This window comes from Anolis sagrei, chromosome 6 (assembly GCF_037176765.1).
Source record: "Anolis sagrei isolate rAnoSag1 chromosome 6, rAnoSag1.mat, whole genome shotgun sequence".
NCBI classification, from domain to species: domain Eukaryota; kingdom Metazoa; phylum Chordata; class Lepidosauria; order Squamata; family Dactyloidae; genus Anolis; species Anolis sagrei.
The window spans coordinates 32,736,794-32,764,738 of NC_090026.1; the positions used below are offsets into that span (position 1 = coordinate 32,736,794).

Consider the following 27,945-nt stretch of genomic DNA (forward strand, 5'->3'; position numbering starts at 1 on the left):
CAGAAGAGGGGCGTGTTCCTCCAGTCTGTCACCTCCCCGGCAAACAGGAGAGTCCGAGGATCCCACCGCAAAGATGCACCACCGGGGAGTGGGGGCCGGTGCCATCGCCAAAAAGAAACTGGCAGAGGTGGGATTTCCCCCTTCCTCCCCCCATATCTCTCTCTGTCATGGTATCTTCCTTTCATTCTCAGCCTTTGTTGATTGAGGAAGGACTGGTTCATTTCTCAAGATGGGGGGAGGCGGATTTCCCCTTCCTCCCCATATCTCTCTCTTTTATGATATCTTCCTTTCATTCCCAACCTTTGTAGATTGGGAAGGACGGGTTCATTTCTCAAGACGGGGGGGGAGGCGAATTTCCCCTTCATCCCCCATATTTCTCTCTTTTATGGTATCCTTGCATTCCCAGGCTTTGTAGATTGAAGAGGACAGGTTCATTTCTCAAGACGGGGGGGGGGGGGGGGAGAGTCGGATTTCCCCTTCCTGCACCCCATATTTCTCTCTTTCATGGTATCTTCCTTGCATTCCCAGCCTTTGTAGATTGGGGAAGGACGAGTTCATTTCTCAAGCGGGGGGAGGGAGGTGTCAAAGTTTGGATTTCTTTCTCCCCACTGCCTGGTCTTTTGGATACAACTACACTTTAGAATTAATGAATATCGACACCACTGCCGTGGCTCAATGTTATGGAATCCTGGGAGTCGTAGTTTTACAAGTCTTCCCTGCCAAAGGGTGCTGGTGTGTGTCACCAAACTACAACTCCCATGGCTGTTTAGTAAGTAAAGGTAAAGGTTGTCCCCTGACATTAAGGCCAGTCATGTCTGACTCTGGGGTGTGGTGCTCATCTCCATTTCTAAGCCGAAGAGCCAGCGTTGTCCGTAGACACCTCCAAGGCCATGTGGCCAGCATGACTGCATGGAGCGCCGTTACCTTCCCGCCAGAGCGGTACCTATTGATCTACTCACATTTGCATGTTTTCGAACTGCTAGGTTGGCAGAAGCTAGGGCTGACAGCAGAAGCTCACACCGCTCCCTGGAATCGAACCTGCGACCTTTTGGTCAACAAGCTCAGCAGCTCAGTGCTTTAACCCACTGCGCCACCGGGGTAGAGAAGGCTAAAAGACTTTGCAAAACTTCCGATCTTATCACACTAGAGAATGAATCCGCTTTAAATCTGGTGCAATTAGCATTTAATGGCCTCGCAGCTTCAAAGACTTGCTGATTCCTGCCTGAGGGCAATCCTTTGTTGGGAGGTGTTAGCTTGTTCTGATTGTAAATAATCAGTAATAAAGTAAATAACTAAATAAGGACAGTAAATACAGAGGACGACTCAAACAACAAGGGAATTCCAGACATGAAATAATCAGGGCTAGCTAACACCTCCCAACAAAGGATTCCCCCCAGGCAAGAATCTGCAAGTCTTTGAACCTGCAGTTTATTTATTTATTTGGAACATTTATATCTCGTTCTTCTCAACCTCCGAAGAGGGACTCTGGACGGCTACCAACAGGCACTATTCAATGCCAACACAAAATAAAGCATAGTAAAAAATACCTTTAGTACAAATATATATTGCAAGACCATTCAATGCTAATGAAGGCGACCAATTAAAACATTCACACGCATCAAACAGACAAGAGTTCTTTCTTCCACTCTGGACATTCCACAGATATATAAACCTCACTTGCCTAGTTTCCAACAGACCTCACAATCTCTGAGGATGCCTCCCATAGATGTGGGCAAAATGTGAGAAGAAAATGCTTCTGGAACATGGCCATACAGCCCGGGAAACTCACAACAACCCAAAACTACAACTCCTGTCACTCCATATCATTGAGGCATGGCAGTTTTTGCAAGATCTTTAGCCATCTCTGGCAAAGAGTGCTGGCGCTTCACCAAACTACAACTCCCACGATTCCATAGCATTGAGCCATGGCAGAAGTGGTGTCAAACTGCATCCATTCTACTCTAGTGTAGATAACTGTGAGAAATAAATTGGTAACACCAGCTTTTATCGACTTTGGGTGAATTTATTCAGTTTGACACTACTTTAACTGCCATGGCTAAATGCCATGGAATTATGGGATTTATAGTTTAGTGAGGCAGTAGCACACTTTGGGGGTGCAGTGGGTTGAACAGCTGAGCTGCTGAACTTGCTGACCGAAAAGGGAGCGGAGTGAACTCCCGCTGTTAGCCTCAGCTTCTGCCAACCTAGCATTTTTAAGACATTCAAATGTGAGTCTTCAAACTGCTAGGTTGGCAGAAGCTGAGGCTAACAGCGGGAGATCAATAGGTACTGCCTTGGCAGGAAGGTAACGGCGCTCCATGCTGCCATGCTGGCCACATGACATTGGAGGTGTCTATGGACAACAACCACTCTTCAGCTTAGAAATGGAGATGATCACCAACCCCCAGTTAGACACGACTGGACTTAATGTCAGGGAAAACCTTTTTCTTTTACTAGCACACTTTGTCAGAGAATTGGAAGCTGCCCTCAGTCCCCCCATGGGTTGAAAAGGGCGGGGTAAAAAAGTTCAAAATTAATAATAATAATAATAATAATAATAATAATAATAAAGATCTTGTCAAAATTATAGCTCCCACAATCCCATGGAAAGAGTCATGACAGTTCAGCTTAAGTGTACTTCCTCAGATGCTTCTTGCTTTAGTCTACCAAAACATATAAGCAGAGGTTGGATGGCCATCTGTCAGGAGTGCTTTGATTGTGTATTCCTTTATGGCAAGGGTTTGGGCAGATGGCTGTTGTGATCTTGTCCAACTCTATGATTTTGTGATTATGAATGCTAATAATAATAATGACAACAACAACAACAACTTTATTTTTATACCCTTCTTCCAACTCCCTGAAAGGACTCGGGGCGGCTTACACATGGGACAAAATGTCTGCAAAATATCAAACCAAAACAATCCATTAAAACAAAAACACAAATAAAATAAAACATAGCAAAACATAACAATCAGATAAAAACACAATTAAATACAACATAAAGGTATAATATGCTACTGACTTCAAGATCCCGTTCTATAATAACAGCTAGTATTTACTCTCTGTGTTCTGGGCCTCTGTTCTGATGTTTGCTCAGTCAACTTTTCTTTCCACTATCCATGAAAATTAAGCCATTTCTTGTTATTGCTTATATCCTTTCTAGAAATGCAAACAATTTTTTAAATTTGCCTTCCCCCTTTTGATGACTGATTCCCCAGTATCACTGTATTTTAAAAATAATTTGTTACTGAGTATGCATTTAGTTACTCAATTTCATGAGGCAGAGAGTTCTACTGTTTGGACTCAGTAGTAAAAGCTTTTCAAACAGACTTCCTATGAATCCTCCACAGTTGCTTCCTATGATGACCTTAGAAACAAGACCAAATACCCAGGAGAACAATAGAACTTTGATTTTAACAATGGGTTGTTGTCATTTTTTTCTCCTTTGTAGGCAAAATACAAGGAACGTGGGACAGTTTTGGCTGAGGACCAGTTAGCCCAGGTGAGGTGTGGGATGCACCAGTGGTTGCTTTTGGACTTGGAGGGATGATTGTTGCATAATACGTGACCGTATAAGCTCTTTTCTCTGTTAGCCCAGGCTTTTTATGTACAATGCATATTTAATCTTAGAACCTATTGCCCTTGATGTTGTCATGATCGCAGGCAACAGTTAGGAAAAGACCACAGTTTGAAACCAACTTTGTGATCAACATCTGCTGTAAACAGATCATAGATTGATGCTGGAAGATCTAGACATTCTGAAGGGAAACACCCCTTTGGACATTTGTAGGATCTCCAGCATGATTTTGCAGTAAACCACCGCTGTAAGTAGATCATAGTGACATGATGGATGACCTAGAGCAGCGTTTCTCAACCTGGGGATTGAGACCCCGGGGGGGGGGGGGGGGTGTCGCTAAAGACCATCAGAAAACACAGTATTTTCTTTTGGTCAGGGGGGTTCTGTGTGGAAAGTTTGGCCCAATTCTATCGTTGGTGGGGTTCAGAATGTTCTTTGATTGTTGGAACAATAAATCCCAGCAACTACAACTCCCAAATGTCAAGGTCTATTTCCCCCAAATTCCACCAGTGTTCACATTTGGGCATATTGATCCATCATTGTTTGAGTCCACAGTGCTCTCTGGATGGAGGTGAACTACAACTCCAAAACTCAAGGTCAATGCCCACCAAACCTTTCCAGTATTTTCTGTTGGTCATGGGAGTTCTGTGTGCCAAGTTTGGTTCAATTCCATCACAACCTCACAACCTCTGAGGATGCCTGCCATAGATGCAGACAAAACGTCAGGAGAGAATGCTCCTTGAACATGGCCATACAGCCTGAAAGACTGACAGAAACCCGGTGATTCCGGGCATGAAAGCCTTTGACAATACAGTTCAATCATTGGTAGAGTTCAGAATGCTCTTTGATTGTAAGTGAACTGTAAATCCCAGCAACTACAACCCCAAATGACAAAATCAACCCTTCCCCAACTCTACCAGGATTAAAATTTGGGTGTATCAGATATATGTGCCAAATTTCATCCAGTGAATGAAAATACACCCTGCATATCAGATATTTATGTTATGATTCATAACAGTAGCAAAATTAGAGTTATGAAGTAGCAATGAAAATAATTTTATGGTTGGGGGTCACCACAACACGAGGAATTGTATTAAGGGGTCGCAGCATTAGGAAGGGTGAGAAACACTGACCTAGAGATTCATCGCATGGTTTTAAAATTTGCAGCTTTCCCAGTTCTGAAAAGGTCCTGAACCCACAACCCTTGCAAAAATAAGAGTCTCTACTGTACTGTATTGACTTTGTCTAATCTTAGTGTGCAGACTTTAACGGCCCCGGCCCAATTTACCTGTCTGAATGCATCTTCTCTATGAACCACTGCGGAGATTAAGATCTTCTGGGGAGGCTCTGCTCTCGGTCCCACCACCATCACAGGCGCGTTTGGCAGGGACAAGAGACAGGGCCTTCTCAGTGATTGCCCCTTGGCTATGGAACTCCCTTCCTAATGAGATCAGGTCACCCCCCTCCCTCTTGTCCTTTAGAAGGATGATAAAAACGTGGCTGTGGGACCGACCCTTTGGGACTGTGCAATGAGGCAGCGATAGGAACCCTTAGTATACCAACCCAATTCGATATGGTTGTTGAGACAGTTTTAACTAGTGGATTTTAACGTCGAGATATGCAATTTTAATGCTTTTGTATGTGTATGGTATAATATGTTTGGCATTGAATGTTTGCCGTTTATATGTTGTGCTCCGCCCTGAGTCCCCTTCGGGGTGAGAAGGGCGGAATAGAAATGCTTTAAATAAATAATAAATAAATAAATGTGTGTGAAAAGCAGACACAAAAGAACTTTGAGATCCATTGTTTCTTCGTGGAAATGTCTTTGGATGTTCCTTTTGTATACCTACTAGTTTGTTATTAGAATGAAAAATTGTTAAGAAAGAATACAACTAACCTTTCAGGTTTAGCCTAATTCACCTCTCTTTTGTCTTTCTTGACTTCACGCACAGATGTCCAAGCAGCTGGACACGTTCAAAACGAACCTGGAAGAGTTTGCCAGTAAACACAAACAAGAGATCCGTAAAAATCCCCAGTTCAGAGTCCAGTTCCAAGACATGTGTGCAACGATTGGGGTTGATCCGCTGGCCTGTAAGAAACGGGGATCTGGGGTTTGTTGGAGAGAGAAAGAGGGAGAAGGGAATTCCTGGTAGATTTGGGCACATTAGGTTTTTATTGGATTGCAATATATGGTGAAATGTAATGCCACTTGCAGTCTAACAAAAGAAAGTAAATTATTGCAATACTGTTATTTATTTGTTTATCGTATCAAAAGCAAACCAAGGGTACAGTTAAAATGTATTTTAAAAGCACAAAGTTTAAAAACTTGGCATTATATTAAATACTGTAATAAGTAATGAACTCTTGGAACAACGGGTGGGTTTTTAAAAAAAGATAATGTAGTTTTTAATATATTTATATTTTTTTCACTTTCTTTTCTGCAGCTGGCAAAGGATTCTGGTCCGAAATGTTGGGGGTTGGAGATTTCTATTACGAATTAGGGGTCCAGATTATTGAAGTCTGTCTGGCTTTGAAGCACAGAAATGGAGGTGAGGATCATATCCAGTACTCAATCTTCCCAGGATTGTATATGTATATGTATGTGTGGTATATATGTTTATCACTAACTCTTCACTTTCTCCCCCCACTTTTGGCATCATTTGCTAGTATCCGCAAACTTCTTTTGCTCTCAATGCTCTATCAGTTTGAAATTGGTTATGTTTAATGTAACATCAGGAGCCCCGGTTAAAGCGCTGAGCTGCTGAACTTGTTGACCGAAAGGTTGCAGGTTCGAATCTGGGGAGCAGGGTGAGCTCCCACTGTTAGCCCCAGCTTCTGCCAACCTAGCAGTTTGAAAACATGCAAATGTGAGTAGATCAATAGGTACCGCTCCAGCGGGAAGGTAACGGCACTTCATGCAGCCACGCCGGCCACATGAACTTGGAGGTGTCTACGGACAACACCGGCTCTTCGGCTTAGAAATGGAGATGAGCACCAACCCCCCGAGTCAGACACAACTGGACTTATTGTCAGGGAAAAACTTTTACCTTTACTAATATAACATCACATTTAGGCAGAATTATGCCCCATCACCTTTAATGAGACTTATTCCCTGGTATATGTGTATAGGATTTCCAACACAGGTTAAGCAACACTCAGCAGTGTTTGGAAAACAGTATTTGGGGGACCACATGCTTCTTAGCCCTGTTATATAGGATTGCTATTTTGGTCTGTTAATACAGTAGGTTAGATTCAGATTTCTCATGTTTCTGGCTGAATCTTAACATACTTTCTGGGTTGCTGTGAGTTTTCCGGGCTGTAGGACCATGTTCCGGAAGCATTCTCTTCTGACATTTTGCCCACACCTATGGCAGGCATCCTCAGAGGTTGTGAGGTCTGTTGGAAACTAGTCAAGTGGGGTTTATATATCCGTGGAATGTCCGGTTTGGGAGAAAGAACTCGTCTGCCTGAGACAAGTGTGACTGGTGCAACTGATCACCTTGATTAGCACTGAATGGCCTTTCAGCTTCAGAGCCTGCCTGCTTCCTGCCTGGGGGAATCCTTTGTTGGGAGGTGTTAACTGGCTCCGATTGTTTCATGCCTGGAATTTTCCAGTTTTCTGAATGTTATTCTTTATTTACAGTCCTGATTTTAGAGTTTTTTAAATACTGGTAGCCAGATTTTGTTCATTTTCGTGGTTTCCTTCGACAACACTTTGAACATGCTTTCTTCTTCTCAACTAGGCCTAATAACACTGGAGGAGCTCCACCAGCAAGTGCTCAAGGGAAGAGGGAAATTTGCCCAGGATGTCAGCCAGTAAGCATTGTGTTGGGAGATCAAGTGATCTCTTGTTAAATTCATTATTTTAGGGTGCTTGAAAAAAATAAACCCTGTAGCTCAAGTAAATGTGACTATCTTACTTGGCTGTGGCTGTACAGCTTTCAGTGGTCAAGCTGAGGACACAATTTTTCCTACAACCTCTAAACCAGGCAGATGGGTTTTGATATGTGTCTCACCTTCCCACCAAAATGGGACTCAAAAGCAACTAGCGTGATGCCCTCAGTTGTGTGGTGTTAGACACTGTCTTGTTGACGGTATTGGGGTAAAATTCAGCTCTCAAACCAAAGAGTTTGTATACATGGAATAAGACTGGGGATGGGAGGGTGGAATCTATCTCTGGCCAGAAAATGTTTTGATCCATCTCTCATTCAAATACATTTTAACAGCTGTAAGAGCTAGAAACTTGTGTTTGTGTGCATGTGCTTCATATCAAAGTTTTGATACTAAAGAAGTCTAGTTTTATATCATGTGCTTTGTTCTTTGGCTTCCAAAGAATTGCAACCTACTGAACTGAAATTTGCAGTTCCCTTAATTTCAGGCCAAGCCTGACTTTTCTTTCCTTGACTCTTCAGGGATGATCTCATCCGAGCGATTAAGAAGCTGAAAGTTCTAGGAAATGGCTTTGGGATCCTTCCTGTCGGCGGAACCTACCTGATCCAGTCTGTGCCAGCGGAACTGAACATGGATCACACTGTTGTGATACAGCTTGCTGAGGTAGGCATGCAAAGAGGGGATGAGCTAGCGTGAACATGAGTTGCCGCTTCTCTTTCAAACTCTTTTTCAGGAAATATTTTACCATCAGTCGCATCTCAGGATCTAACCATATGTTAGATCCCGGTAGCACAATGGGTTAAACCCTTGTGCTGGCAGGACTGAAGACCGACAAGTTGGAGGTTCACGTCTGGGGAGCGCATGGATGAGCTCCCTCTGTCAGCTCCAGCTTTTCATGCGGGGACATGAGAGAAGCCTCCCACAAGGATGGTAAAACATCAAAAACATTTGGGAATTCTCTGGGCAATGTCCTTGCAGATGGCAAATTCTCTTACACCAGAAGCGACTTGCAGTTTCTCAAGTTGCGACTGACACAACACCCCCCTCCCCCCAAAAAACCCCCACGTTCATGCAGGATATGTAGCATTACTTTATAACAAAATTCAGTTTAGAACAGAATTCAAAGGCAGACACGTTACTTTGATAGATCAGTATAGATGGGCCTTTAAATCGGATGGGAGGGTGGGTTCACCCACCTGCCAGCCTTTCTCTTCTGAGCTATGAATCCTTGCTTATAAAGAGGACTTGATTCAATATGACCTTCAGTCTGCTTACTGGTCCAACGTTTCCACTCATTAGGTTGTTGTAGGTTTTTTCCACAGATATATTCCACAGATATATAAACCCTATTTTCCTAGTTCCAACAGACCTCACAACCTCTGAGGATGCCTGCCATAGGTGCAGGTGAAACGCCAGGAGAGAATGCCTCTAGAACATTATTATTATTATTATTATTAACTTTATTTGTACCCCGCTAGCATCTCCCGGAGGACTCGATGCGGCTTACACAGGCCGAAGCCTCAAACACAATACAATAGAGAATATAACATCACAACAACAAGGCAAATCAAACAATAAGCAAAATAACATAACACCGCAATACTACACAAATCAAACAATAAGCAAAATAACAACAATGGCAGTACATCAGGACATTATTAAAAATTGGTTCGGCCGGCGCACTGGGGTACAAGGGTTAAAAGTGCTGAATGGCAGGAGGTACGTAGGGTTAAAAGTGCGATGTGCAGCGACAATTTGTTATGCTAAGGTGCTACTAGGACTTGGGTGGGGATTCCTAGTCTGGGAAGGCACAACGGAACAGCCAAGTTTTTAAGTTCCTTCTGAAAACGGCTAGAGTGGGGGCCTGTCTGAGATCTTTTGGGAGGGCGTTCCAAAGTCGGGGGGCCGCCACAGAAAAGGCCCTGTCACGTGTCCCCACCAAGCGCACTTGCGACGTGGGTGGGATCACGAGCAGGGCCTCTCCAGATGACCGTAACGAGCGCGTGGGTTCGTAGATGGTGATGCGGTCACGCAGGTAGGGTGGTCCCAAACCATTTAGGGCTTTGTAGGTGAGCACCTGCACCTTGAATTGGGCTCGGAAAACAAATGGCAGCCAATGGAGCTCCTTAAACAGAGGGGTAGACCTCTCTTGATAATGAGCTCCGGTTAGTAACCTGGCTGCTGCCCGCTGGACCAATTGAAGTTTCCGAGCCGTCTTCAAGGGCAGCCCCACGTAGAGCGCATTGCAGTAATCCATTCTAGAGGTGACCAAGGCATGGACCACCCCAGCCAGATCAGCCTTCATGGCCATACAGACCCCCAAAAACCTATAAAAACCCAGTGATTCCAGCCATGAAAGCCTTTGACAATACGTTTCCACTCATCTTTACATGTTAGTGGACAGCTTTTGAAATTAATGCTTTTTCTTTTTTTTCCCTTTCAGAAAAAGGGGTATGTAACTGTCAGTGAAATTAAGTCCAGTTTAAAGTGGGAGACAGAACGAGCCAAGCAGGTGCTGGTATGTAAAAAGATAAATATATTACTTTTCCTACTAACATGAAGCCGAATTTCGCAGCAGTATTGCATTGGGAGTAATTTTTTTTGTGGGAATACCAATCGTTATATTTGCAGAGACAAATACGGACTAGAAATCTGTTATTTTACTTTCATCCTTTTCTATCTAAACATTGAAGTAATATCCTATAGCATTAGATTAACTTTTTGGCCTGCAATTCCCAGAATCCCTAGTCGGTATGCTAGTGAGGCGATTACTGAAGTTGTAGCCAAAAGGGTAGATTTCTTATGCTCTTCATATGTTATAGTGGTGTAGTTACTGGAAAATAACCTTGTGTCATCTGTGGTAGCAATATTTGCAATAGCTGCCAGGAAGTTACTCATTTCATTAATCACTGTAAATGTTTTTAATCATTTGTTTTAAACGACTGCTAGTCAATCTATTGCATGAACAAAGTTGGAGCTAAGTGGTTGCACCTTATACTGTAAAATTAGAAAAATACAATCTATGGAATAAACATCTGTGGTTTCTTTTACCTGTGTAAAAGAAGGTGTTTGTGGGGCTCTCTAGGTCCTTCAGTATGATTCTGTGGTACTTTTCTGGCCTAAGTATCTATATAAATAAAAATGTAATGTTCGTTTGTTGGATTAACATAACTAAAAAACCACTGGACGAATTGATACCAAATTTGGACACAATACACCTATCAGGCCAGTGAGTGGCCATCACTCATAAAAACACAGCGGTAGGGACTTACAAAGCCAAAAAATAAAAAAATACATTACAACTCATGCGCAAAACCACATATACATATGTACACAAATATATACACACAAAAAAACACATATACATAGATTGGGCCACAGCAACGTGTGGCAGGGGACCGCTAGTAGTAAATAAGCAATCTATTCACACAGCAGAATGTCTGAAGGTTTCATGGGAGCACTGCTGACTTATTTGGTGTGTGTAAGAAAATCTAGGATATTTTTACATACACATGTCCTAGTCCTGGACCATTCTGTGATATGATTATTTCCCTTCCAATACAGGATCACCTGCTCAAAGAAGGCATGGCCTGGCTTGATACCCAGGCTCCATCAGAGCCGCAGTACTGGTTGCCTGCCCTCTTCACAGAGCTTTATTCTCAAGAAATCACTCCAGAAGAAGCCAAGGAAGCCTTACCTTGACAATCCATTGTATGATGGAATCAAATGACACATTTTGCATTAAATGGAGAAGCACCTCATATTTTAGTAACATAAGATGGAGCGGTATTGAATCCTTTTGAGTTTTTGTTCAATATCTTTATGTAAAGTGGCCACTGAATATGAGACTTCGGCTAACTGTAGAGAAAGACATTTTGTTAGCAAGTTTCTAATTCTTACGACTGGGAAATCCTTTGTAAAGATAAAAACGTGACTGCATATGGACTATAGGATGTCTCTTTTCCATTCCGACTCAATTTCTAAACTCTACAATTATAGTAGGAAATATTTACCTTATATGTTGCCTGTTCCACCAAAGGAGAACACAATGCAACTGGCAAAAGAGAATGTTATCAAGCACAATTCAAACTACTGTATATTATTTAAGCTCTCTGCTGACACTCCTATGGGATATAGCTAAATCTGGACTGCAGAAGAAGCTGAGGGATTTGCGTGAAAGACACCTTCCCTTTTTGGAACTGCTCTGTGAGCTTCTGTCACAGGGATGACGAACATTGAGTCCCTAGGCCAAATCATGCCTTCCTGGTTGGCCCATACAACCTTCCCTATTGCAATACTGTTTGATTTCCCTTATTCTGAATGTTGGAAAGCCTCAATTAAGACATAGAGTCTTGCTTATAAACAATACTCATTTGAGTGAATCTTCTCCTTAGTGGGAAATATCCACTAGTATTCATGCAAGGCAAATTAGGCTTCTCAGTTGTTAGACTGATATACCTGGTTATCTCTGAACAGTTAGGAACAAAGATATGCCAGTGCACAAAATATATAGCAGATGTTCAGAAGTGTTATTTCAGTTATATATAGTAATATATAATACTAATATACAGTAGAGTCTTGCTTATCCAACATAAACAGGCCGGCAGAACATTGGATAAGCGAAAATGTTGGATAATAAGGAGGGATTAAGAAAAAGCCTATTAAATGTCAAATTTCATTATGATTTTACAAATTAAGCACCCAAAACATGTTTTACGATAAAGCGACAGAAAAAGCAGTTCAATTCACAGTAACGATATGTAGCAATTACTGTATTTACGAATTTAGTACCAAAACATTCCAATGTGTTGAAACAGCTGTGGATTTGGGCAGGAGGCAGACTGCGTTGGATAATAGAGAACGTTGGATGAGCGAAGGTTGGATAAGCGAGACTCTACTGTAGTTATTGATAGTAAGAACCTTAAGCAAAAAGACAGTTAAATAAGCGTCTTCAAGTTGTCCATCAACTTAGAGTGACATCATTTCATAAGGTTTTCTTAGGATCTGTTGTCTTCAGAGTATTTAAAATAAACTTCAGTTGTCTTCTTGGCCCAGCCCTTTTCTCTTGGCTCAATACATTGTTGGAATGCATAACTGCGGAACTTTTCTGGAATTGAATCCAACCCCTGAAGAACCCGAGAGCCACAAAGCAGCACACAGAAGAAACGTCAGATCCTGCCAAAACAAACTTTATTGCACAAAAAACCCTTTATGTACAATTTTATATAAACAAGGTTTCATTATTTGAAAACCCTTGTGCATTTGTTTCATTTTTTTCTCAGCTTGTTAGGCCTAAAATTCTGTCACTAAACATTTGTCTAGATCAGTCATCTAGGATTGTCACTTTTTGAAATGGAAACATTCAGAAAACCGCTGACAGATGACTACGGGCAACTAGAAAACCATATTCCTTTGTTTTGTTTTTTTCTTACATCCACATGCGAGCCGTGTGAAAAACAAACAACCACATAAGGCATTTTCATGTTTTGTTGTATGAGTGTGTTTAAAGGAAATGTTTGCAATGGTTCAACAGCCAACATGCGCCTGGTATTCTGATCACCAAAATGAGCCGGTGCTCTGAATTGGAAGCACGTCTAGTGCAGGGAACTACAGAATGGGGAGAAAAGCCAAATTTGTACAATTGGCACAGTCCAGAGAATATAAGGCCTACTATCCAAGTCCTACTGATTTCAGTGGGACTCATAACATTAACTGTGCATTCAAGTCCCTTTGATTTCAATGTGGGGGAAGGGGGTTAATCACATCTGACTTCCGATAGATTGCACCCCATAAGATTAAAAATGAACATGATACGATTAACTGCCTTGTGGGTGCCTTCTTCGCTAGGCATCAAAATGCAATCTTGCGCTGAAGTGCTTCTGTTTGATTCCATCAGCTTATTCATCACTCTTTAAGAGTCTTCTTCCCCCTCATGTGGCTTTAGTGGTGGGGATTGGGAAACAATTCTGTCCCATCCCAAACGCAGACATACAGAAATGTTTTGCTACCAGGAAAGCTCCTGAATGGTTTGAAGCAATGCCCCTTCCCTTTCTCTCCACTCCAGAGAGATGCAAGAAGACCTGGAAGACTGTATGCCAGCAGATAGGGCCAAGCAGAGGAAGACAGGAAGGTGGTTGCCTGTGGAGTTCCATTCATCTTCATAAACTGGCTGAGTGCAAACCTCCCAACTCATCTTGCATTTTCCCCATCTCAGCTCTGGATAAGAATGTTCTCCTATAGGTTAATAATGTTCTTCCAGTTTTCAAACAATTTTAAGATGTTTCTAGAAGAACGAAGGAGGGGAGGAAGCACTCAAAAGGTTTCTGGATCTGTCTACGAACTAAACTAATAATAATAATAATTACCAGCCGGGAGAGTGGTTGTCGTCAATTCAATCTTCAGAAAGTGTGTCCTTCAAGTTGCAGCCTTATCTCTATCACAGCAGAGCAAGCTGAGAGAAAGGATTTATGGCAGATTTGATAGCGACACACGCGCGTGCAATCCCAGACTTCACTTTCAACAGAGGATTTTGTTGAAGGAGATCATGTCCTTCAATAGAGCACTTCAATGGTTCCTGTTTACGCTTGAATCTGTAATCTGATTCACATTGACGCTGCCCAGGTTACCTGTATGATTTGGACATCACTAAACTCTTAACTGTTTCTTCCAAAAACTGGGAGGTCCAACTGCATGATGTAATCTCAAAGCTTCCAGTTAGCATGGTTGGGCTTCCTTTCTACATATGTACTCTCTTATGCTGTGAACGCTACCAGTAATGCAAAACTGGGTCTCCTCAGTAGCACTCTGTTTTCCTGAACTGGAACACTAGGCCCTCCTCCAAATTAGATGCAACTTAAAGGGCTTTTTTTCTGGGAACGACCAAAATGAATGTTGTAACATGAAATAACGCTTGTTGCTCTCAAGCTTGAAACATTTAAATTTTGGGGTTTTTTTCTTTCCCAAATGAAATTCAAGGGCAGGGGGAAGTTCAACAAATGAGTAAAGCTTTGACAACTTAAATCGCCACACAGCCATTCCAGCTAAAACTCCTCCTCTTTGGTCTTTCTAAAACAGACAATACCAACCCGACTAAGAAGCTACAACAAAGCAAATATGAAAAATTTTGTGATGATGGTGGCAGCGGGGACTTGTTTATATAAACTGTCAAAAAGTGCTTTAACAGACTTGATGATGGCTGGGAGTCCACCATGGCGTGGGGGCAAGCCGGGAGGGAGGTGCTACGAGGAAGCAGTATGCTTTGGAACCAAGACGATGAATCCGACAGTCATTCTCAATCTCATGCTCTTTTAGAATCAAGAGGGAGGAAGTTAGGCAGGAAGAGACAGAAACCCATCTATCACAGGTTCTTCCAGAATGCCTGTATGCCAACGGCTCGTACGTTCTCCAGTGGAGAAAAGGACCATTTTCAAAATATCGCCTGTGACAAGCCCAATTCAGTTTTAGCATCAAATCCTCTTTTTTGTTTTTAAACAAAAAACCAGAGCACTGAAGGAGATGACCAAAGGATGCTTCTCTGCCCAGGTTGTCTCCACTCTGGAACCAGACTGGTTCTCGGGTCTAGCCAGGATCCTCCACAGCGCCTGGAGTCAGAAGATCCCCACCCCTAGGTCTTGGGTTCCCAAGCAATTAGATGGGAGATCTCTAAGCCTTAATGCTGCCTTGAGTGTCCGTCTCCGTTTCAGAGGAACTGCTCTCTGAGTCTATGTCTGGGTTTTCCTGCTGGTGTTTCTCCTGCACCTTGAGACGAATTCCTTGCAAACGCACTAGAAGAGACTGGTAGTCAAAGTGTCCTCGCTTCTCGCCGAAAGGATCCTGGAAAGAAAAATGTGAATTAAACTAAGATGGCAGCAAAGGAAGATCTGGTTTTAATGAGGCATTTTTCAGAAATATTATAAATTAACTAGGTATTTTTAATTACAAAAATGTGAGTCAAGCATTGAAAGGGTTAAATGGATGCAATGACTCAGCAAAAGCTGCAGTTCAACATAAGCAGGTGTGCCTGTAGCTTAGTGGGCCTCTGTGTTAGTTTGCCTCAGTGGGAGAAAAGTCTCAATCTGTGAGAAAGCCTCACAGTGTGAGGTAGGCCTTAGTCTGGGAGAAGCTTCGGTGAGAGAAGCTCCAGGTTGAAGGCCTCGTGTCTAAAGCTGTATGTAAAAAGCTCCAGTGTTAAGTTCTGTGTGAGAGGAGGATCTGTGAGAGGGAAGCTGTTTATCTGCATAAGAAAGAAGCCCAGAGTGGAAGCAACGAAGGAAGTATAATGAACTTCATTTGTGTTATAGAAACCTTGTTCTTGTAAATAGTGCAACCATATTATTTTAGTACAAAGAAAAGCCTCCTATGGATGAGATAACATTTTTCTGTGTGTTTTTGTTCTTTTTATCACTTTGGGCTACTGGTGCTGGGTCACGCTGCTGCTAATAAGTTACCTTACTGTACATCTTTTGTTAATAAGCCCACTCGCTCAACAGCATCTGCTGTACATGAGAAGAGATTTCCAATGAGAAGTTATAACTCCTTATCCTAAATTATATTGTGATTTTCCACTTGTTTAATCAAAAGTAAGCTGTCCCCCTCCAGGACAAAGAACAGAAGCAAAGACACAATTTAAGCAACAGAGGCAATAAACATCTAGCATTATACCAGGCCTTCTTAAATGACTGTGTGAGAAAATGGTAGCTGGGCCAAAGTAGCACTTTCCTGTCTTTATGGAATGACACTGAGTAGTTTCAATTTTCCAGCTTTATCTGGTTCAATGCTAAACCTCAGACACTATTTCAAAAGCCTCACAGGAAGTTATTTGTTCTTGTTTCTACTAGTACAGAAATCGTAAGAGTCATGAGTAAATTACATCTCAGGTTGAAGGATCAAATGGATAAAACTTACAGAAAATTGTTTTCAAAGACTGAATCTACGTGGAAACTTCCCACCCTCCCCACAAGTTCAGAGAGTCCAAATCTTTCCTCCCTGGCCTCTTGACTTGACTCTGCTCCAACAGTCAGGCTAGACTTGAGTCTTGCCTAACTTCCACTGTCTCACACCGCAACCTTCAGCTCATTTCTGGTGCTGCAAACAGACCAGACCCAAGTTATTTTCACTAATTTACAACTCTCTGAATCCCACTTCTTCAATGGAAAACCAAACAAGGCAACCTATTTTCTGTGTTTTTAAAATAAACCAATTAAGAGATGACATCTAACTATGAGTTCACTACCTCATCCTTACCTGCATTGTCTGTCCTTGGAGATGCAGCCTTTCTTTGCACACCCCCTCGTAGAAATCATAATACTCCATGAAGGACTTCTCCATAACGCCACTAGCAAACAAAATCAGCAAAACATGAAGCCACATAGTAAGAATACAATGGAAAATTCATCCAGGGGGTAATTACCTACTGTGGGCTGTGAAAAATGTTTTAAGCAGACATACCCCAGGTTGTTTTACAGAATTATCTAAGACAGTGGTTCTCAACCTGTGGGTCCCCAGATGTTTTGGCCTTCAACTCCCAGAAATCCCAGCAGCTGGTAAACTGGCTGGGATTTCTGGGAATTGTAGGCCAAAACACCTGGGGACCACAGGCTGAGAACCATTGACTAACACAATAGCTAGAAGCATTTTACATCTAGTATCCCAGCACTCTTCACAGAAATTTTGTAAGGGCAATGAATATTTTTTCTTTCACACATTACATAGGAAAAAATATTTGTACAGGGAATAAATTCTACTGTAAGTGCGTAAATAGTAAGGTTCACTATCATTTTAGTCTTATCACGATGGGTTTTCTGTGGCCACATTTGCACAAATGATAAAAGTCATCCTTTAGAGAATCACAAGCTGGCCTGCAGAAACGCAATTCCCAATCATTCCACTTTGCTTCTCCCATCAGTGAGAGATTCAATATATGGAAACTAAACAGGAGGGAAAGTGCAAACCATATGGAATTTTGGATGATCCCAAACAAGCCAGAGTGTGGCAGCTAGATTCAACAAAACAAATGACAGCAATGGGATGCAATGTGCCAGCATGCGCACTAAAGAATAATAAATGAGCAACCTCTAGAATGTAAGATCATTGTCCTGTGCAAATGTGGTCTCTCTCTCATTTGGACATACCATAAGGGGGAGTATGTGAAATCCAATATTATTTTAAGCTATTGAAATACAGGAGTATTCCTGCTTTGCCTATTAGCTGCATTAGTCAATCAGCTCCCAAAATCTAACTGTGCCACATTCCTTCTCCTCTTTCCAGAGACTGATTCTTGGCTCATTCCATCATTTGCAAGAAATCAAAAAAAAAAAAAAAAAAACCATCACATGCACACTCTAGAAGTCCCTAATGTTGAAGCACCTGTAGTATTTTTGATATATCATTTTAAGCTCCTTTGAGAGACAACTGGTTGGAAATTGTGGGGCATGATTTATTTATTTATTTACAGCATTTCTACCCCGCCCTTCTCAACCCCCGAGGGGGGACTTAGAGCGGCTAACACTGGCAACAATTCGATGCCGCAATATCACAATATAAACAACAATACAAAACCATAAATACACAATAGATTAAAAACAATAACACTACTTATACAGTCATACGGCCATTTCCATTATCATAACAATCATATGGTCCAGTTCAATGTCCAAAGTGCCGTTGTGCCTGCTAGCCAAAGCCTGGTTCCAAAACCACGATTTAAGTTTTTTCCTAAAGGAAAGGAGGGAGGACGCCAATCTAATCTTGTGGGGAGCAAATTCCACAAGTGGGGGTCACCACCAAAAAGGCCCTGTCCCTCATCCCTACCAGACGCGTTTGCGAGGCCGGTGGGACCGAGAGCAGGACCTCCCCAGTGGATCTTAAACTACGAAGCAGAACGTAGAGAGATATATGTTCGGACAAGTAAGCTGGGCCGGAGCCATATAGGGCTTTATAGGCCAAGACCACCACAATAAAATTATGATTTTAACTCTATACTTATTTTAAAGTCTTAATATATACTACATTTCTCAGCCTCCTATCCCATAAGGAAAGGGAGAAATATTTTCAACTAAGAAATCAAGAAATGGGATATCATAAGTCCCAGAAAAGTCAATTGACTCTTTGTCCAACTCAGCCAGATTGGAAAATAAAAAAATGGGGTTCGTGTTGGGAGGTAGAATTCATCACAACACCTGAAATATGGCTGTCTGTATTATTGGTGTAAACTTTCGGAGCAAAAGATATGAACTTCAAAAACTGAGGTAGAACTATTCAAGAAATATCATACATAGAACTACCAAGCTTTTCTTAGTGGCAAACATTAGCAGGGACACTCAAAGAAGTTAAGTCTGTTTATGCCATGTGGTGGGCTTCCTACCAGTGGGCATGGGTAAGGAATGGCTGAGACAGAGCTAGGCAAAATTTTGTTTATTTTGATTGCAATTCTTAGACTCCAACAACAAGCATGACCACTGGTTGTCCTGGCTGGGGGATTCTCGGAATTGCAGTCCAAAAAGATAGCTATATCTAACCTCCCAAGAGGGATATCACTCCCACTCACACCAGAAGTATAAAATCCATTATTTAAGTTGCCAAGACCCACAACACATACCGTAAAGGTTCTGGACATGGACACTTTCCTTCCAGCATGTCACACACAGCAACTCTGATGGTCTCATGCCGAATGCACTCATTGTAATTCTTACTGTCTCCTGGATGCCTTTCCTGCAAGATATCAGTTTCCAAGAACACCTTGTAAAACCTTTCCATTTATACAGCCTACCAGAACATATTCCATCCAGAAAAAATGAGAGCGAAGGGAAAAGAACAAAGCAAGACAGAGAAAAGACAAAAGTTCAAGCAGTAATCTTTCTACTTCCCTACACATGAGAGAACTTAATTCTGCCCCTGCTTTGTCTTTGTTCTCCTCACATGGAAGTGATGCATCTGAAGAGGAGAACCTTCTATTTTTGTCTGGAGGCCTTCCATGTCGGGATAGTAATAACAGAGGAAATGGAGCAAAGTGATCTCATGGTAGCAAATACCAGAATCAGGCTAAAGACTGTGAATACTCCTGAACTATTCTGTTGCTGTAGGCTTTCATGGCTGGAATCACTGGGTTGCTGTGAGTTTTCTGGGCTATATGGCCATGTTCCAAAAGCATTCTCTCCTGGCGAAACATCATGAGAAAATGCTTCTTGAACATGGCCATACAGCCCGGAAAACTCACAGCAACCCACTACTAACTATTAAGAAGTCTCAGTTAACTTAGTCACTTGGGTGTAATTCTCCCTTCCCTGTCTGGGAATATCAAGGTATTAGCTATCCCTCAATCATTGATAAAGATGTTGACTAGCACTCTGTCCAGGACAGAAACCTGTGGCACCAGTAGTCACTTCTCTCCAGGATGAAGAGGGACCATTGCTTAGCACCCTTTGGACGGTTAACCAATTCCAAATCAAACTAACAGTAGCATTATGTAGCCCACATTTTACCAGCTTCTTTGTGGGAATATCATGGGAGACCTTGCGAAGCAAGCTGGTAAGCTGCCTCAGGACCCATACAGGGAGAAATGTGGGTCAATGGTTATCAAATTTGCAAAACACACAAAATAAGCTGGGACCATAGGGGACTTTTAACAGATTACAGAGCTGGACCAAAAGTAAAAAAATGAATTAGTAACAGAGACAAATGTAAGATCCTATACTTAGAATAAATGGCTGCATAGACATAGGATGGATGACACCTGGCTTGAAAACAGTATATGTGAAAAGGATTGAGGGGGTCTTAATAAACCACAAGGTGAACAAGAGCCAACAGTGTGATGTGACAGCTAAATAGCCAATGAGATTCAAGCCTGTTGGAGGAAGCAACCTTCTCAAGCCTCCTCTATATGATGTTTATCTGTTCTGATAATATTGTTTTATAACCTGAAGTATATGTCTTATTCAATCTGCAGTTTCCTTATCTCTATATACCTAAAGCAGTGGGAGGGGCTGCAGGTCACGTGCTGACTCAGTGACAGTTTAGAATGTTCAGGTTTAAACAGGATGACAGTTAGAAGTGTCAGTTGAGCTTTGAGCCCAGTAGAGAATGTCTGTTGAGACTGTTAAGAGTGCAGAAGCTCATGTTAGGAAGATAGAAACTGTTGAGGCTTGTGTTTTATTTGAAAGTAAACTCTCATTAAAGAGAGCCGTATAAAGCAACATAGTTTATTTAGAAACTGTTAAAGATTATAAGCTCAAGATACAAACTCTCTGAAACGTTAATGAAGTTTTAAATCCTTGACAAGAAATGTGCCTGTATTTTTAAATACACAAGTTATCAGTAAACAATATGTTATTTTTAAAAGAAGTCTGATTGCATCATTGTCTGCTGAAAGCATCAAACAGAAACAAAATATCTACACGTCCAGCAATTATCTTTATCAATTAAACTCTGCTACTCCAATTAGATTGCAATCCTAACAGGTCATGATCCATTATCCCCAATAGTATGGACAAGAGTGCAGATCTAGATTGAGGGAAGCAACACTATTCTGGAATACTATGTCCAATTCTGGGAACCACAATTTAAGAATTTATTATTTGTATTTCTATCCCATTTTTTCTATCTAAAAGAGTGACTCAAAGAGACTATTGAATATTGACAAGTATGAACATGTCCAGACAAAATAGTAAAAGATCTGGAAGCCAAGCCCTATAAGAAACAGCATAGGGAGACATGACAGCTATATTTAAATATTTGAAAAAATATCGTACTTAGCTGGGAACAAGTTTATTTTCTGCTGCTCCTGAGACTAATAATAAGATTCAAACTAAAATAAAGGAGATTACATCTAAACATTAGGGAGACCTTTTTAAGCAGGGACTGGATGGGAATGCTTTGGTTGTATATTCATGTATGGCAGGGGGTTGGATTGGATGGCCCCTATGATCTCTTAGAGTCTATGATTCTAAGCTAAATAAATAATAAAGAAAATATGTTACAACTTTGGAGCAAGTTTTCTGGGATGGAGCCCAATGCTTTGCAATGTCTCTGAACTCTTCTAAGCAAGTTGTTATACCAAATATTTCAAAATGCTGTGACAGAGAATTCCACAGGCTGCATCAATCCAGAAACCAGCTGTCTTACCTGTTCGAAACCAGGTTCATTGTGATAGGGGTTCTCAGTCATTAGTGATTGTATAGAAATAAGGACTGAAGAAATACTCTGTGCAGGACTCCAGGCGGGACCAGTCCAAGTGCTACAGGACAAAAAAGGATTTTATTTTCACACACAAAACAAACACAATATGATCCCCAACCACAATGATCCAGGTCCAACAAAATATGTCTTTTTTAGGCATTTTCTACACCCTACAGTGGAATTCTATGGCATTCTTGGGCCAAATATCCAAGGTTGGAAAGGGATTATTGAAGAATATTTCTGCCTCGTGTGCCGAAGTAACCTAACTGGGTTTATATGTAAAAAGGACACATTCTGGGGTCTGAAAAGGTACGTCTTTGAGATCTGGCCTACTCGAATAGACTTCTATACAATGCATACTAAAAATGAGGAGATTTGCTCCTCTTCCTCAGGCTGCAAAAGGTTTCAGATTCGGTCCTGTTTTTCATGATGTCCACGTAGTGCCTAAAAGAAGCATGCTATGTGAAAATCTGCCTCCAATCTGGCAGTCTGGTTCCTTGCTCCTTAAGCTCCTTGAGCCACCGGCTGGTCATCCCAGGAGTTTCCCGGAAAGAGAGAACTAACTGTACACAGTGGGTATAACGGGGAAAAATATAAGAGTCACCACCCCCACATTGCTTTAGATCAAGCCTGCACAACCTTTGGCCCTACAGATATTTGGCATTCCAACTCCCCGAAGCCTCAGCCAGCTTGTCCCATAGTCAGGGATTCTGGGAGCTGAAGTCCAAAACACTTGGGAGGGCCACAGGTTGTGAAGCCTGCTCTAGATTAACCTATATGTGCTTTAAAGAAACACAGTCCTTAAAAATTTATTTACCCTAGTGCCTTACCCTAGAATACTGAGGCAGACCTTCCCATTGCGGTAGAAGTTAGGGTTAAACCTCACTGTGTTATTCCCAGTTGTCATCAGCTTGACCCGTGGTGGATGGATGGGATAATCTGGAGGACAGCGAAACAGGAACAAGAAGAAACCCCCTTCGTAAGGCGTGTCAAAGGGGCCTGTGATCAACGCATGAATCTGGAAGAGAAAAGCCCAGCTCGCGCAAACATTTCCGATTCGGTGGAACACCGGCAGAGCCTGCGCAGGACGCAGGACAGCCGCTGGTTATGATTCAAGAATGGCTGCCTCCATAGGCCAACAGGAAAAGATAGCTCTCAGAGAGGCCAAGGATTTGAGTATCAGGCTTCATTCACAAAGGCAAGGTGGTAAAATGTGATCCTTGTTTACAGCTGGCCACTTTTTACAGTAGCTTACCACCACTGGAAGATGAGCGCTCTATTAATTGAGTCCTAAGTTGTTGTTTTATATGCCTATATGTTTTTTTCATTTGTATTTTATACTATGCTTTATTTTATGTTGTTTTTAGGCACCTTGTGCCATGTGTAAGCTGTTCCGAGTTTCTTTGGGGAGATGGTTAGAAGAATAAAGTTATAATAATTATTATCTTTAAACACCTTTTCACAGTGCAATGCTATAGAGTCCCCTCCCCTATAAATATTTCTTTACCTAAAAATCTTTATGGGAAGTTTCTTAGGCTATCTGATGTGAGAGATCAACATGTTTCTTATATACAGGAACTGGATTTCTACTGATGGGTTACAACTTTTTTTTGCTTTCCTCAAAACTCTTCATCAATTAATAATAAAAATAAATAATAATAAATTTTTAATACCCCGTCACCATCTCCCAGAGGGACTCAGGGTGGCTTACAAAGCATTCAAAGGTGCAAACACATGAAGTACAAAAATTGCAGAAACTATAATATAAAACAATAACAGCCAACATACATCTCTCACTTCACAACCACCCCACCCCCCGGTAAAAATCAGTAAAATACAGCAATAGCTGCAGGTATAAAGTAACAATAATCAATCTCAGCCATGTAAAATGCTTGGTGAAATCTATGGGTCCTCATGTATATTCATTAAAGAATGAATGGCTGAAGGCTTGTTGAAAAAAACATGGCTTCAACTGTGTACAGAAGGCTTGAAGAGTGGGTGCTAGTCTGATCTCCCTCGGGAGGGTATTCCAGAGACGGGGGGCGACCACTGAGAAGGCCCTCTCTCTCATCCCCATCAACTGCACTTGAGACGGAGGCAGAACTGAGAGGAGTCAATGGGTTGTGGACTGGTGCCGCATCAGAGCTCACCCCTTTGAGCAGCACAGTCTTAGAATAAAGGCAGGAAGATGTTGCTGGATGACAAAATCAGAAGGCTTCAGTGAGTATGGTTGGTCAAAGAGGAAAGGAACTGTGAATGACAATAATTGAGGGCTAGAGGTTCTTTGAAAAATTTTGGTAGTATAGCCTCTTACATCTAAATTAACTTTTCTGGAAAGCTTTTTGAACATTTTCCACTTGCACTTTGAAGCAGGTTATCCTAGAAAAGTGTGAGCTAAGCATTACACAGAACTTGTTTGTATGAACTAGGCATTGCTCTATCTTCTACTCACTGGTCACCTATAATTGCCTGATTGTAAAAGGAAGGCTGGAGAACGCAGTTGCACTCAACAGATAGCTCCATTTGACACCCATGGCAGCTGTACAACTCTGCCATAACTTTGCTACTTGTCTTTCATGAAGTCACTTTGACATCAGAAGTCAGCTTCTGGCTGAGGTTGAAGTGCTAGTCTTCATCTATAAAGTCCTAAATGGTGCAGGACAAAGTTATCTGGGGACACTCCTTAAAATACATAAATGTGCTTAAGATTTGGTAGAGAAAACCTGCCACTCAAGCCTGTTTGATGGGGATGGATGACAAAGTCCTTTCAGTGGTGCTCTTACATTTCTGGAACCTACCTTTACACCAAGATACACTTGGCTCTTTCCTTCTTTACTTCTGAACAGTGGTTCTCAACCTGTGGGTCCCCAGGTGTTTTGGCCTACAACTCCCAGAAATCCCAGCTAGTTTACCAGTTGTTAGGATTTATTGGAGTTGAAGGCCAAAACATCTGGGGACCCACAGGTTGAGAACCACTGCAAAGCTTTAAAGAACATTATTTTCTGGTTCAATATTTACTGGAGTGGATGGATCTTTAATACCATTTCTCTACTGATTAATGGTGACATTTCTACAGTTTTGATTTCAATCCTTGCATGTCTATGATTTCTATTAGGTTTTAGATGTTGGTTCTCTAGCCTGTGTGAGTTGCCTTCAGGAAATGTTTACTTCCAAGGGCAAAATGCGCACTTCCAAATAAAGAAGCCAAACACCAATATTATGGCTCTTTGCTTCTTGGCCCAGCCCACATGCCAAAGGCTCCTCAGAGAAGCATCCAAAACATCTTAGGGTAATTCATGTGATTAGTCATTAGCCTTGTGTGTGCATTGGCCATTTTAGGATCCAAGTTAAAATGACTACTTGAATTCTACCTGAATCCATCTATGAACAGAATAATCCATCAAATTATTTCACACTCCTCCAAACATCTAGAAATTACAATACAGTGTTAGAGGTGGAATCCCACCAAATGGGACTGGTAATTTTCCCTAATGAAAAGTAATGGACAGGGCTGCCCTACTGCTGTGCTACCAAGAATATTCTGCTAGTTGCTTTATAGACCATAGTAACGGCTTGGCTGAATACCGAATAAAGAGGGTTCATAACTGAATGAGATTTTTTTTTTATAACAGTGTGAGTTGGGGAAAGGAACTGTGAAAAGCCAGCGTCCTGTGTCCTCACAATGAACAGCCCTGATCCAAGACATCATACCTGCAAGACTCCTTTCAACAATGTTTATATAAGGAGACACAGATATTGGTGCCATTACTAATTACTTCTGGATGATGGTGGTGCTTTACAGTGCAACAAAAATTAGAGGTTGGTTCCTAACCCAAAAGGCTTACAATATATACTGGAAGCAAACACGCTTCTCAAACTGTTTGTGGACCCAATTCAAAATGAGCATCCCTTATCCAAAATTCCAAAATCATTCAGATGGGTGGCTGAGATATTGAGCTATGGCTGAGATGGGTGGTTGAGGCTTACTTTCAGGTGGCTTATCGCAGGCATAGACAAACTTTGCCCTTCCATGTGTTTTGGACTTTAACTCCCAGAAATCCTAACAGCAAATTGTGGGAGTTGAAGTCCAAAACACCTGGAGGGCTGAAGTTTGCCTATGCCTGGTTTAACGTAAGCAGACTTTATTTCATGCACAAAATTATTACAAATATTGTATAAAATTACCTTCAGACTATAAGGTGTATATGAATTTTGTGTGTAGAGTTGGGTCTCATTTCTAAGATAACTCATTATGTATGTATATGGAAATACAAGCATTCTATAATAAAATAAAAATCCAAAACACCCAAACATTTCAGATAAGGCATTCACTGTCAAAGTCCTGAAGCTGCTGGGGTTGGGGAACCTGAAGGATTCTCCCATCTTTTATATATATTTTTTCAGTTATGTAAAATAATCTCCAGGGTCAAATGAGGTGAAACAAGAATAAGGATTTTCAGTGGCGATCCCCTGAGTGTGGAATGCCTTTCCCAGGCAGGTTTGTCTGTTGGCTTTGACTTTGATTTTCACTTTGGCTTGATTCTAAATCGAGTTCTCAACCACAGATAGACTAGGCAGAAAAAGGCAAACACAGCAAAACATATGAGAACATGAAGAGTCTGCACAATTTAAGTACCATTCGACTTTTCTTGGGGTAGCCTCTGGCACAAAAGAATTGATTTTAAAGATGAGGATGTCCTGGATTTGTCCCTCAAAGATCACACAGTCCTCAATTTGCAAAAGAAAGGCCGGGGGCAGCCTTATTTAAAGGTCTCTATTTGATAACAACTCACTAATTTTTCCTGGTTTTTCAAACTCTTCTCTCTCCTTTCCATTTTGTTTCTGCTTCCCTTTCCTCTTTTCCATTGTAAGCCTGAAGCCACACACTGTGCATTGTATTTTGATTTACACACAGCACCTGAGTAACATAGAAGAATTAGCAGCAAGATGGTTAGGTACGAATTGTTCTAATAGTATCCACATACTTTCATTCTTCCTCATTTCAATTTGTTTTTCAGCATGAACACAGGACAAGCTGAAAAGTACTTAAAAGGTGGAGAGACTTGAAGTGAATGTCGCTCTGTCAGAGCAAGATGGTCAGTTTCTCTGCTGCTCTTCCCAGGGACTTCTGACTAAATGGAATTACAGGTCACTGTAAGAAACTCTAATGCAGCAACCTCCTTCTATAACCTGCAGGCTCCCTCTAACCCCGTTCAGAAAGATGCACTACAGGAGAAAACATTCACGTCCCACTTACCTTGGTCATATCATGGGGGTCAGGCACAACAAACATTCCAGGAGGTGGCTCTTTATATATTGACATGATGTCCCTGTAGAGGGGGGAAAGTAAACAAGCATTCAGTCAAGTGCAATCTCCTATGCACCCAGCTTGCCACTGCAGCCCTCAAAGTCTCTTTCTGAATTCTTTAGAAATATGTCTGTTGTTGTTCTTATTTTGTTTTATACTGTTGTTATGCATTTTAAATGTGTTATGTTTTAATTGTGTTGATCGGGCTTGGCCCCATGTAAGCTACCCCGAGTCCCCTCAGGAAAATGGAGGCGGGGTATAAAAATAAAATTATTATTATTAAATAATAAATGAACAAAAATCTACCAGAAGATGCCCCTGTAGTTAAGGTAAAGCAGTTTCCCCAAAATATTTTGTAAAAGTCCCAAATCATGAGTAGTTCTATCCCACTTTCTGCAGACACCCTCCTAGCTCTTACACTTCTCTCTATTTTGATCAATACTTTATTCTTTCTGCCATTAGACTCTTTACACTCAGTGCATGATATACTTTCACAGGAAGCCTCAAACAAATTCAACATATAAGCTACTCACAGAGAGGAAGAGGAAGGAAGAGAAAAACCATGATTATGAAACCTTGTAAGTGTCATGATTCAAGCCACACCTTTTATATATATTTGGTGTCATGATTCAAGCCACACCTTGAATCATGACACTTCACAAAATGAAGGGGAGAGGGAAAAACAAGTACTGTAATAGGAAGGCACATATCATACTTACTGCAACCTATCCAGAACTTTGCTCTCTTACTAAGTATAACTATGTCCATATTTTGACCTGAACACAGAATGCCAGACTAAAAGTGGATGGCCAGACAATGTAACTTGAAAACTACTCTTTCACAGAATAATGAGCAAGGCTAGTTGTTAAAAACCTGCAAACTAGTCTGACGTGTTAAAGAAATGACTACAGAACATTACAACTACTGTAGGCCAGAATTAGGAAAAGTTACATTTTTAGCATCCAATTCCCAGAACATCCACACTTCCAAATTCTGA

The 27,945-nt window shown here is 41.4% G+C and overlaps 2 protein-coding genes across 2 annotated transcripts in view; one reads left to right on the forward strand and one right to left on the reverse strand.

Annotated features, from left to right (window-relative positions):
• On the forward strand, positions 1-12,719 carry SNF8 (SNF8 subunit of ESCRT-II). The gene is made up of 8 exons (XM_060780856.2): positions 1-127; positions 3,452-3,502; positions 5,530-5,668; positions 6,022-6,126; positions 7,321-7,393; positions 7,990-8,131; positions 9,912-9,986; positions 11,033-12,719. The coding sequence occupies exons 1-8, from the start codon at positions 74-76 to the stop codon at positions 11,168-11,170; spliced, it is 777 nt and encodes a 258-aa protein (XP_060636839.1). The 5' UTR covers positions 1-73; the 3' UTR covers positions 11,171-12,719.
• UBE2Z (ubiquitin conjugating enzyme E2 Z) overlaps positions 12,642-27,945 on the reverse strand; it is a 22,348-nt gene continuing 7,044 nt past the window's right edge. The window contains exons 2-7 of the mRNA XM_060780855.2: positions 26,898-26,970; positions 22,471-22,658; positions 21,587-21,698; positions 19,065-19,177; positions 16,712-16,802; positions 12,642-15,301 (exon numbers count right to left, since the gene is read on the reverse strand). Of these exons, the coding sequence (XP_060636838.2) occupies positions 15,131-15,301; positions 16,712-16,802; positions 19,065-19,177; positions 21,587-21,698; positions 22,471-22,658; positions 26,898-26,970 (748 nt within the window). The 3' untranslated portion in view covers positions 12,642-15,130. The remainder of the gene's footprint in view (positions 15,302-16,711; positions 16,803-19,064; positions 19,178-21,586; positions 21,699-22,470; positions 22,659-26,897; positions 26,971-27,945) is intronic.

Excerpts from the sequence above, each read along its gene's own strand:
- SNF8 (XM_060780856.2), top strand. The coding sequence starts at position 74 with ATGCACCACCGGGGAGTGGGGGCCGGTGCCATCGCCAAAAAGAAACTG. Across the intron at positions 5,669-6,021 it reads TGGGGTTGATCCGCTGGCCT|CTGGCAAAGGATTCTGGTCC; the intron begins GTAAGAAACGGG and ends TCTTTTCTGCAG. Across the intron at positions 8,132-9,911 it reads TTGTGATACAGCTTGCTGAG|AAAAAGGGGTATGTAACTGT; the intron begins GTAGGCATGCAA and ends TTTCCCTTTCAG.